General features: G+C 47.9%; 1 protein-coding gene across 4 annotated transcripts; it reads left to right on the top strand.

The window, feature by feature from the left end:
• Positions 1 to 30: 30 nt before the first annotated feature.
• On the top strand, positions 31 to 11167 carry per2 (period circadian clock 2). 4 transcript variants are annotated; one of them, XM_061295386.1, is made up of 23 exons: positions 31 to 446; positions 2362 to 2454; positions 2542 to 2696; positions 2822 to 2943; positions 3175 to 3376; positions 3497 to 3548; positions 3801 to 3943; positions 4029 to 4107; positions 4216 to 4322; positions 4470 to 4623; positions 4767 to 4881; positions 5104 to 5256; positions 5537 to 5609; positions 5717 to 5897; positions 6001 to 6119; positions 6479 to 6685; positions 7467 to 7733; positions 7819 to 8630; positions 9020 to 9142; positions 9607 to 9814; positions 9898 to 10060; positions 10216 to 10366; positions 10507 to 11167. In XM_061295386.1, the coding sequence occupies exons 1-23, from the start codon at positions 31 to 33 to the stop codon at positions 10684 to 10686; spliced, it is 4275 nt and encodes a 1424-aa protein (XP_061151370.1). In that variant the 3' UTR covers positions 10687 to 11167. The 4 variants fall into 4 exon arrangements, with proteins under 4 accessions (XP_061151370.1, XP_061151372.1, XP_061151371.1 ...); XM_061295389.1 differs by lacking the exon at positions 31 to 446 and adding an exon at positions 904 to 1044; XM_061295388.1 differs by lacking the exon at positions 6479 to 6685.
• The last annotated feature ends 715 nt before the right edge of the window (positions 11168 to 11882 follow it).

The raw sequence follows: 11882 nt of genomic DNA, 5'->3' as shown, positions 1-11882 counted from the left end.
CCGCCCACGAGAAGTCAGCTCATTTTCCCGATGTCAGAAGATTCAGACTCCAAGCACTACTGCTTTTCAGTAGTGGAGGACCAAGATGGCCGCCGGGCGTCGCGCTGCCCCGTGCCGAGAGGGGCCTCCGGCTGCGGCTCGGTGGCGCAGCTGCAGCGGATGAGCGGCTACGGCCAAGGCGGGCCCGAGCTGGGCCTGCCGTCGGAGGGCAGCGACAGCAGCGGCCACGAGCCTTCCCCGGCCGCCCCGCGCAAACTTCGCAAGAGTTCCCGTTCCCTCTCGTTGCTGGAGGAGGACGTGGAGATGAAGAGCAGCGGCTCCAGCGGCAGCGGGACCGAATCGCACGGCAACAGGAGCCGCGGGAGCAACGGGGGCGAGTCGATGGGCAGCTCCAACAGTAACAGCAAAGATTCCGCCCTGTTGGAGTCTTCTGTAAGCAACAAGAGGTAAGGTGGCCGAAAACATGTCGTGCACACTTCACTCACTTCCACCATCATCAGTTTCATACTTTGGTGCCTCTGCAGCGTGACGTCAAAGTCAGTGCCAGCAAAAGAGCGCCAAAGTTCCTTTGGACTGGTGGGAACATTTAAAAAAAAAAGCTCCCAGACAGATTTCCGCCCCGGTGATGTCATCCAGCAGAGCGGCAGCTTGGCTCTACAATAACGCCAGACGGGCCGTGTCATGTTGTCTGACGCTTCGTTTGTCGCCATGGCAACGCCCTGTTTGTTTGTACGTCCCGGGGCGGAGTGATGCATGTTCTTACCGTTTCCGCTCTCATGTCCCAAATGGGAGTGGTTCAAAAGAAGCACCAGATCAGAGGAATGGCAGCCATTCTCAAACTTTTCACTTCAACTGTCAAACCGGATTCTTCATATTCCGGTTCCCTGACCCACCCGCCGCTGCCAAGTCAACTTGACACACGTTGACTTTTTTTCTTCTCGGCTCCTCTCGAACGCTCTTCGCAAAGCCAGCTCTATTCTCAGTGGCTCAAGTTGGCTATTTTTAGTGCGAGGCGACGGAACGGGCAGCTGTTAATAGTCTTGGGTAAGCCTTTTGCGCTCTAAGATGTTCTTAAAAAAAAAAAAAAAAAGTCTAATGTGCATCATTGTAATGTCGAAATGACAACAATTGCCCTCCATGCCAGATGACGGAACGATACAATAGAAGCTTTAAATTGAGTTAAAAAAACAAACAAATCTATGTCCGGCTCAGGTGGCGGCGCCGTACCATCAATGACAGCTCAATAGTTGGGTGTTGTTGCCCGCCCTCCCCCATCAATAATGCTGCCATTTTTAGCCCACTGAAGTGGAATTAGATAATCTCATACGTCATACATGCGTGCTTCGGCACAGTGGTCAGGAATCAGCAGTTTGCGCAATACAATACAGCTGTCAATAGAACTTGTTTGTCAAAAGAAAACGAAATGTGTTGCTTTTCCTAGCAGAGAAACCAAAGCTCTCAAGTCCGATGATGCAATGGAGCCCAATTAGCCCCTTGTAAAAGCTTAGCAGTACATTTTGGGCCAGTCCACTCTAAAAGTGGCGGTCATATTTTCGGAGCGTTGTGTGTAACTGCATTAAATAGCCTCCTTTGCTCAAAGCTTGCTAATTGTGGTGTTGCCGCTCTATTGTTAGCCGGATTAGCTTGCTATTTAGGTACACCTGGATTGCGATGAGTCAGCGTCTCAGAGTCCATTTTGGGTTTAGCGGGTCTTCCGCCAGACACTCTGCCGGGCTTGCTGTATTTCTAGTCGTGCTGTTAAGTCGGACTTAAATGTACAAAATCAGGTTGTGCCTTTCGATTTATATTTTGACATGATTTTATTCAGCTCTTTTTTTTATTTTGTGGATATCAATTACGCCAGTATGTATCAATTTATCCATCCATCCTGCTCTGGAGCTCTGTTTTAGTCATTACAGTGCAATGGGTTTTATTGGCATGGCTTTTCATGCGGGCTGTATTTAAAAGTTCTCCTTCTCCTCCTAATTCTTCGCCATCCCCACCGCGCCACGGGTTCTCCGCAAAGAGCCGCCGAAATTTTGAGAGCGGCGTCCTTTGTCGGCACCGCTTTTAACACAACATGGGATCCGTTCACTTTCTTCCACAAAAGGGCTCCGACATCGGCCCATCTTTTTCCAGGTCAAACTTAAGCGCACCTCAAACTGCGAGATCGTCCGCCTCCATTTTTCCTCAATGTTACGTAAGCCCACCTCAAGGGCTGCTCACCTGGCTGACAAGCGTGCACGCTATTATGCAGGATAGCAAGTGTTCGAGAAATGATTGGATATGAGAACACATCTGTGTTTATTATTACACGACTTGATCAGACCTTTTTTTTCTTCTTTCTCTGCCACCCTTCAGCTCAAACTCCCACAGTCCGTCTCCCCCCAGTAGTTCAAACGCCTTCAGTTTGCTCAGCTCCGAGCAGGACAACCCTTCCACCAGCGGTTGCAGGTACGTCAACCCGAGGACCCCAAAATTGGGCTTCTTTAGATTTTTGGCATGTCTGACCGGGCGGGAATGGGTTTGTGCCACTTACAGTAGTCAAGAATCAGCCAAAGCCAAGACTCAAAAGGAAGTGCTGAAGACCCTGAAAGAGCTGAAGCTCTACCTGCCCGCCGAGAAGAGGCACGGCAGCAAGTCGTCCACGTTGAACACGCTCAAGTATGCCCTGCGCTGCGTCAAGCAGGTGGAAGGTAAAGCTCACGCACTTCCGCGGCTCCCCTAGCAAGCAGTATATATATATATTTTTTTTTTCATGTATAAATAATTTCCTTGTTATTTAAGCCTGCCCGACTCCAAGGTTTTATTTTGTTTGCAGCCAATGAGGAGTATTACCAACTGCTGATGACCAATGACAGTCAACCTTCTGGCCTGGATGTGTCGTCGTACACCATCGACGAGATCGACAGCATCACATCGGAATATACGCTCAAAAACAATGTAAGTCACTGAATTATTGTCCCTGTAAGAAAATGTTGTCGTTCGTTTTATGTGAAGATCATGTTTCATTTTTGGTAACACCCAGTATAGATCTTTTAGCATCTGAATTATTTTTTAAATAAAATGATTCAAAGATAGAATATAATGCACTGGTATGGATTGGGAAATTAAAATGTATTATCATCAAAAGTGAATTGATCATTAAAGTCTTGCTGTTTTCCCCCTGAACAGGACATTTTCGCAGTGGCCGTGTCTCTCATCACGGGAAAGATCGTGTACATTTCTGACCAAGCCGCCTCCATCCTCAACTGCAAAAGGGACGTGTTCAACAACAGCAAGTTTGTGGAGTTCCTGATCCCGCAGGATGTCAGCGTGTTCTACAACTTCACCACGCCGTACCGGCTGCCCTCCTGGAGCATGTGCACTGGAGCAGGTAGGGAAAAGTTCAACCAAAAAAAAAAAAAAAGGAGGACGACCTCCCGTGCTCTTAAGAAATTACAATGAATGTAAGGTGGTTTCACTGAATGAAAACATGCCTCGTTTCCCATCGCAGAGTCTCTTCCGCCCGACTGCATGCAGGAGAAGTCCTTCTTCTGCCGTATCAGGTGGGTGGACCATCTGCTGTGTGTGATTTCTATTCATGCTTTGGTTCCACTCTGGATGTGTTTTTGAACTGGCATCATATGCACGTGCGTCACTGGTCATCAGATAAGAATGAATCATTTATCTATTTCCATTTTCTACACGGTCGTCAGTGTTTTTAAATAAAAAATTGGAACTGAACCTTTTTTTTTTTTTTTAATCATCTGATTAATCGACTAAAAATAATCAACTGTTTGTTTCACTTGTTGGTCCAGTGGCGGAAAGGAGAGTAAAGGCGACCTGCAGTACTATCCCTTCCGAATGACTCCTTACCTGATGAAGGTCCAAGTCACGGCGCACGCCGAGGACCAGTTCTGCTGTCTCCTCCTGGCCGAGAGGGTTCACTCGGGTTATGACGGTAAGCGCCTTGACAGAAATGAACACATCTTTGCTTTTGAAGGTAGATTAGGTGGATGTTAAAATGTAGCGTGTGTTTTGGATAGCACCCCGGATTCCGACAGATAAGCGCGTCTTCACTACGACGCACTCGCCAAGTTGCGTGTTCCAGGACGTGGATGAACGGTAAGGCAAACAAACATTCCTCGTCTGCATTCATACCATCCCGTTTGAGAGCATTTAGTAGTTGTGCCTGTGGTTTTCCCTCGCCAATGAACTGTTTTTCCATTGCAGAGCGGTTCCTCTCCTGGGTTACCTCCCACAGGATCTGATTGGCACATCCATCCTCCTCCACTTGCATCCCAATGACCGAGCCATCATGCTGGCCATCCACAGAAAAAGTGAGTATTTTTACTTCCTCCTCTGCTTATATATTTCTTTGCACTTTGTCGGTTGTACACGGGAATAAACCTAATCAAGCTCTCACCTACTCAAGTCATTTTTTAATCTGCTTAAAAGTAATGTGATGTTTTCCTCCCCACGCCCAGTCCTCCAGTACGCCGGGCAGCCGTTCGACCACTCGTCGGTCCGATTCTGCGCCCGCAACGGAGAATACGTCATCCTGGATACCAGCTGGTCCAGTTTTGTCAATCCCTGGAGTCGCAAGGTCTCCTTTGTGATCGGGAGACACAAAGTGCGAACGTGAGTTGTTACTTCAAGACACCTGGGGGGGGAAAAGTAAATCGACTTTAGTGCAATGACAACATATTTATATTTTGCTACTTCCCACCACTGCTGAAATATAAAAGTCCGTTTAATAAACCTTTTCACTTGTTGGACTCCAGGGGCCCCGTCAACGAGGACGTGTTCATGGCCCCGCTCACTGCTGGATCCGAGTCAAAGGCCATGGACTCCGACATCCAGGAGATCACTGAGCAGATCCACAGACTCCTCCTGCAGGTGAGACAATAAGAAGGTTCCACATGGCTGGCTACTCAGTCCACAGATTTTTTTGTGTTTACAGTGAAAGCTGTCAAAATTGTCTGGGATTACAGTGAAACGATTGGTCCTCGATACTAGGTCCACTTTACGTCACTGTCCAAATGACTTAGCCTTCCTGTAGAGAAGCTGAATAAGATTGAGAGGGCTCCTTTGTTGATGATGGTCCTGTCTGTCCTGCAGCCGGTTCATAGTAGTGGGTCGAGTGGCTACAGGAGTCTGAACAGCAGCGACCACCTCCTGGGCATGACCTCCTCTACCGAGAGCCTCAACAACGGCAGCAAGTTCCATCAAGAAGACAACGAGGAGGAAGAAGTGAGCAGCAAAGCCCGGCCGGTGAGTTCATGTCCATTCTACACAGTAACGTGCCACTTTAGTAGTTATTAATATTTATATTCGTGGTTTGCTACTCCTCAAGTCATTCTCTGTCCTTTGGCCAAAGGAGCGCTTTATAAAATATTGCGCCAGCGCCACCTTGTGGCAATTGCAGATAACAGTTTTGATCACTAGCCGAGACTCTCGGACCGGAAAATGATATGGAGGGTCGGATCAGTGCTGTAAAGTCAAATTATAAATAGAAGACGGCGGCTAATTTTTTTTTCTTTTCTTTTGTTAGAGAACCTTCCAAGAAATCTGTAAAGGAGTCCATCTTCAGAAGCACCAGGAACAGTGCAGGAAAATGAACAGCAGTAAGTCCAGATTGCTACCTCTTCTACTTGGAAAGATGAACCCATCCTGCTCTTCATTTAATTTTCCCAAAGTCAAATCCAAAATAAAACAAAGTCCTTCTCTTTAGCGGAGTCTGACCAGAAGAGCCCGGCAGTGGTGCGGCCCAAGGACTTGTCAGGCCTCCTCAGCTGGAAGGAAAACGTCACGCCGATGGAGGAGAGCAAGTCCTCCTCTCAGGAGGAGATGCCGCTCAACGACCAGAAGGTCTACTCCTACCAGCAGATCAGCTGTCTGGACAGCATTGTCAGGTACAAACAACGCATTGCAACTAACTTGCCATTTCAGTCATACTTGTACTCGGAAAAAAAAAATTGCTATGGGTTCATCCTTAAATCTTATGATGGCCTGCAGGTACTTGGAGAATTGCAACGTTCCATATGCTCTGAAGAGGAAATGCCAATCATCCTCAAACACTACGTCTTCTGATGAAGACAAACATCAAATCTGCACCACAATGCAGGCCTCTCAAGGTATGAACGTCCCACCGCCATTAACGTGACAATCAACAATGCCTTATTCCAAGGTCATCTTTCAAAAGCAAGGGTGTCCAAAGTCCAACCCAGGGGGCCACTGGCGCCTACACCGTTTTTGTCATTCAATTTGCCACATATTCCAATTACAAAAAAAGGTTACGAGAAGAAAATAAACAGAAGAATATTGCTATCAATTTGAATTTTTCTTGAAAGCTTTCCTTCCATTTGACCAACACGTGGTTCTCCGTGGCAAACGTTTGGACATACATGCTTCAAAGCTTCTTCTTTCTCAGACTCTCCAAAATGGCAGTCCGATGTCAGTATCTTTTTTTTTTGTCCTCTGTTCTCTTTGGCAGAACCGGCCTTGTTGAAGGATCACTCCGGTCACTCCGCTTTGGACCCCCCTGATAAAAAGTCCAGTGATGCTGCCAGAGCGGTAGTGGGCACTTCGCTGCCCCTGCCTTTACCTAACAAACCCGAAAGTGTGGTGTCCATCACCAGCCAGTGTAGCTACAGTAGCACCATAGTTCATGTTGGCGACAAGAAACCTCAGCAAGAATCAGGTACAGTGCCGTGAAAAGGATCAGCCTCCCATCGCTTTTCTTCTCTTCGTGCAGATTTCCTCTCTTGTAGCTTTCAAACGGTTATCGTTTCAGAATCACCAACATGGTTCCTAATTCCTATTACGCATTTTAAAATTGTATCACGTTAGTATTTTTAGGTATTAAGTAGATGACTAAAAAAACAAAACTTTATATAATTGCTAATTATTTATTTTTGACTCGAATTTTTATTTCATGACCAAACAGCGGCGCCTTGAGTTTAATTTGTTCCCTGGCCTGTTTGTAGCTCAAATCAAAATGCTTGCCCCCCAAAAAACACAACAAAAATCTTTCTTACCTCAAGGCACCACTGTCATGGTTCTTAAAAAAAAAAAAAAAACTGCGGTCTCATTTTTTCTAGTTGCCATTTTTTTTTGATATGGAGGAAAATGCAGGAAAAAGGAGAAAAGCGAGGAGATGATCATTTTTTTGCAGCACTGTAAATCCATCTGCCTTTTAACTGTTGACTATACATTTACACCTTGATGATGTGATCGAAACCAAGGAATAAGGCCAAGAAGGACCAAAAGAGATTTCTCCACATATTCTGATCACAGGATCAACGTGATGCTTTTGTGCTTCCTCCAGATTTCTCTCATGTCTGTGAATGTGTGCATGCGTGCAAGTTAAGTCATGTATAAGTTTGTGTCCAAAGTTCTTTTCCACTGTCTTCTCGAGCAGATGAATTCTGATGTTCTTATGTGAACTCATTTGAGTTGTTGCTCCTCTGTCATTCATTCAGAGATCACAGAGGATGGGGCGGGTGAGGCAGCAGAATGCGCCCACAACCCGCTACAGACGGCGCCGCCGTCTTGGGCCTTTTCGCCTCGCGGCCAAGAGAGGGAGTCGTACAGGAAACTGGGTTTGACCAAGCAGGTTTTGGCGGCCCACACGCAGAAGGAGGAGCAAGCCTTCCTCTTTGGATTCAAGGAACTGCGCAAGCTCACCGCCCTCAAAGCCAACTGTTCGCAGTACCTGGAGCGCCACAGGGAAAAGAACACCAACGACGGTAACAAAAAAAAAAACAATTGTTGTTGGCCCCATTGTTGGAATGTGTGTGTTCCACTTTATTGACAATCATTTTATCTTCACAGTCGTTCCGGGTGCTCAGCGTGCAAAGCGAAGCGGCCCCGGGTCCAAGCTCAACGCGGGGCAGCGCGCTGCGCGCAACAGAAAGACCAAATCCAAGCGAGCCAAGCAGACCGAGTCCTCAGACAGCACCGCGTCTTATCCGAGGCAGCAGCAGCGAGGTCCTCCCCTGAACCAAGGCCTCAACCCCACATCCTGGTCTGCTTCGGACACGTCTCAGTCCATGTTCCCTGCAGCCTTCCCGGGCTTCCCCCTCCAGGTTTTCCCCAGAGATCCTTCGGTGGCGGCCCTGGTGAATACCCCCCTGCAAGGCTTCGCTGACAATCAAGGGGCTCCTCCTTGCCCGCCAGGGCTCGCTCACTCCCCCTACGTAGCACCCATGGTCGCCCCCATCATGGCTTTTGTGCTACCCAACTACCTTTACCCGGCCTTGGGCCCCGGACCTCAGCAACCGGCGGCGTACCACCCCGAGATGGGCCAAGCCACCTTCCCCGGGCAAGCCGCCATCATGACTCCAGCCCCATTCAACCCCCAGATACCCTATCCACCCCAAGTGGGCTACGTGACACCATCCTTCTACTTCCCCCCGCCTGCTTCGGAAGCTCCCAAAGTCCCGGCGGAGGGCCAGTCTCGCGCCTCCACGCCGCAGTCCGCATCGCCGCCACTCTTCCAGTCTCGCTGCAGTTCTCCTCTGAACCTCCTGGAGTTGGAGCTCTCCGGAGACCGGCAGGATGGCACAACGTTGCCCCCCGGAGGTCAAGGCGCCACCGAACGGGAGAAAGCGGCGGTCGGGAGCCAAACCAAAGAGCTGAATCAGGTAGGCTATGAAACGGCGAAACTTTCCCCCAGCCCCAAACCGAATACAGTGAACCCCGCTTTATTTTGTCAACCCAACCCGCTACAGGGGAAATTCTGCGATTAAAAACAGAACCAAAATCTCACATGCTTTAACTAAATTCAGCTGGTTTGGCCAATACAGCGGGGAGCACTGTATATCCTCTCTCTGTGTGTGTGTGTATGTGCCGCACCTCCCTGCAAGTTGCCATTGTGGGTGGGGCCTGCTGAGCCCGAGCGCAACCGATCACCTCTCACTTGAGTGAAAGTTCCCTCCAAAAATTGACAATGTATTTCTGTATCAAAGCCACATTTGGTCCCGAGCTTGGTCTGGGTGTTAACACGTGCTGTATTATGCCTTACACCCTTTAGCCATCTCTCAGTCTCCTTGGTCCGCCTGGACCGTTGTATTGCGAGGGCACGATCCATGTCTGTGAGCGTTTGTCTTGGGATAAAGGCATGTTCTCTTCTAGGCTGAGGGCTTGCAGCAGTCAGGTAGGCTGACCGGCCGAAAGCGTTTCATCCTTGTCCAATCCCATCCCTACTCAATTCCATATGTCCGTTAACGCCCCTTGCCCGTCACTGCTGCTGTGCGTATTTATTTAAGAAGAACCTCTTGATAGTTGGAGACCATTTGCATCTCTGTCACTAAAATGCTCAGACAAAATTCACCCTGGCGCTTTGACTGCTGGCTTTTCAAAATGGTGAAAAGCGACACGTTAACCGTAATGTGGGGAGGGTCCAATTATGGCCACACTCATTTTGATCCGATTTAATCCTGTTAGGTTTGAGGAAGAGGAATGTTTGATACCACCTGTAGCACCTTTTAGACGGAATGCAATGATCAAACCTTGCGAACAAAGACGTTTCTTTCGGATGCAGCTGCCCTAGTATAGCGCCACCTACTGCTGAGGATGACTAATTGATGTCACATCGCTTGTGTGTCTCCTCCCTCCCAGGCGAGCTCTCGCGGTGACTGCAACAACAGCGACAACACCTCGTTGTCCAGCGACATGCTGGACATCATCCTGCAGGAGGACTCGTGTTCGGGCACCGGCTCGGCCACCTCGGGGTCCGTGCGATCGCGCTCCAACGGCTACGGCACCTCGGCCAGCGGGACCTCCAACGGCCGGACGTCCAACAGCGGAACTTCGGCCAGCGGGGCAGGTGAGGCGAAATCATCCAACGTCAATTTGTTGCTCCCAAAGTTAGCTTTTAGTCAATCTCTCTGTTGAATTATTGGCCCTCAGATAGCAACAGCAGCAAATATTTTGGAAGCGTGGACTCGTCACAGAAGAGCCAGAAGGTGAAAGGTCACCCGGACGACAGCGACAACGTTCTCCGAGACCCCCTTTGGCTCCTCATGGCCAAGGCTGACGACAAAGTCATGATGACCTACCAGATGCCCCCGCGGTAAGCGCCTAATTTCAAAACCCTCGTTTGACATCCAAATCCTCGTCTTTCAATCTCTGCTCAAGCAGACCTACCCAAAGCGCTAGCAGAGCACGTTTGCTGCTCTTTAAACATTCGTGACCCGATGATGAATGTGATTTTGGTTTTATTGACAGCGACATCCAGAAAGTTCTCAAGGAGGACCGCGAGAAGCTGAGCCTGATGCAGAAGAGCCAGCCCAGTTTCACCGAGGAGCAGAAGAAGGAGCTGATGCGGGTGCACCCCTGGATGAAAAAGGGAGGGCTGCCCAAAGTCTTGGATGTCAAGGTACGCTGCAAAACAAGTTTGTTTCATTTTGAAATTGGCACAATTTCAGACAGACGTACGTGATTTCCCCTCCCTGCGGTGTACCTAATGAAGTGGCCAATCGGGCGTCCTCATTCATGCAACATGTTATCCTCCTCCAGGTGTGCTCGTGTTGCGACGGCGCCATCCACGTCCCGCCCACAGGTGACCTCTTGGACTTAGACCTGGTCGAGCAGGACCCCCTAGTGGAGGGGGGCTCCCAGAGTACCCCCCGAGAGGATCCCTCCTCCGTGGTCGACTCCTCCGTGGCCTCTCAGACTCAAACAAGTACTTTTAGTTAATCCTAAAAAGGATGTCTTGGACTCAACTTGAAAACCTACAAAATGAATTCCTTGTACATATTGTGAATATTTCACTGGAATATCGTTTTTTTTTTTACTTTTTAAATGGCTCAATTTGATGTGTGAACGCGAGAGGAGCGTTAAAACAACAATCACTGAGTGATGACTGCAATTTTGTTGTCTTATGTTTCGCCCTGCTTTATTTAAAAACAAAAAGTGCCGTTGTTTTTACGTCTGTTTTTTGTCAAGCACTGAAGAAGAGACACAAAAAGGGAGCTTCAACCCAGAAAGTGATAGATGAGTCCATTTTTGAGCCAGATTGGGTTTTCTTGGACCCAACTGCATTTGTGATGTGTAACAAGACTGTCTCTGTGGAACGCACAAGCGCACTTTGGTGAGTGATGTTGGAGGACCGTTGTTTCTGTGTATCTTTGCTGCTTTTGCACTCTGATAGTAAATAATGTGAGATAATGACTACTTATTCAATGGCACTTTTATTTCAAAAGGAATTTTCTGAGGAGCAAGAATGTGCGCTGTGCAAATCCGGAATGGTGGCTGCAGCAATTCATTCACATCTTAAGAGATGGATAGATAGAGAGTCATTCATTGTTTAAGATTTTTAAGAAACATGGAAAAAAAAAAAGCTGAGCCATCTGCACTTCAATGCTAGAAATCACAAAAGTCTTGCGGAGATTGACCTTCCGAATGCAAATTGCTTGGGGGTCAGATCCTGCAGACTCAGCATGTTGGGTCAAAGGCGGCATCATCATCCTCCTCATCTTCACACTTTGGGATGAAGTGTGAACGTGAGGCAGACGCCCCCCTGTAGTTGGAAGCCTCATTGCAGACTTTGGGCGTCTGCAAAGGTTATTTTCAGGCCTTGACGTTTTTCAGGCTTGAAAAAGATAATACAGCTGATGCAAACACTTATTTAAAAAAAAAAAAAACATATCCATAATATAAAATGTTAATTTCTTTATTTAAAAAAAGAAAAAAAGAGGCGCTAGGATACTGTTGTGCAGACAGTGCACCAAAAATGATAAAAGCTTTTCTTCTGATTGACTTAAAAAGAACCAAAATGATTTGAGATATTTGTTTGATTCAATTCATTGACTAATCATTGACCAAAAAAAAACCCCTCAAATGAATACTTGACTAATTAGCCAGTCAGTCCTAGTACTCCTACTACTATGTAA

Source organism: Syngnathus typhle, linkage group LG13, assembly GCF_033458585.1.
Source record: "Syngnathus typhle isolate RoL2023-S1 ecotype Sweden linkage group LG13, RoL_Styp_1.0, whole genome shotgun sequence".
Taxonomy (NCBI): Eukaryota; Metazoa; Chordata; class Actinopteri; order Syngnathiformes; family Syngnathidae; genus Syngnathus; species Syngnathus typhle.
This window is presented reverse-complemented; position numbering and strand designations above follow the sequence as displayed.

What these genes read in the sequence shown, in the direction of transcription:
- per2 (XM_061295386.1), top strand. Translation starts at nt 31, where the DNA reads ATGTCAGAAGATTCAGACTCCAAGCACTACTGCTTTTCAGTAGTGGAG. An exon ending in TCCTTCTTCTGCCGTATCAG is followed by an intron (nt 3,549 to 3,800) that starts GTGGGTGGACCA and finishes TTGTTGGTCCAG; the next exon opens with TGGCGGAAAGGAGAGTAAAG. An exon ending in TCCACAGACTCCTCCTGCAG is followed by an intron (nt 4,882 to 5,103) that starts GTGAGACAATAA and finishes TCTGTCCTGCAG; the next exon opens with CCGGTTCATAGTAGTGGGTC.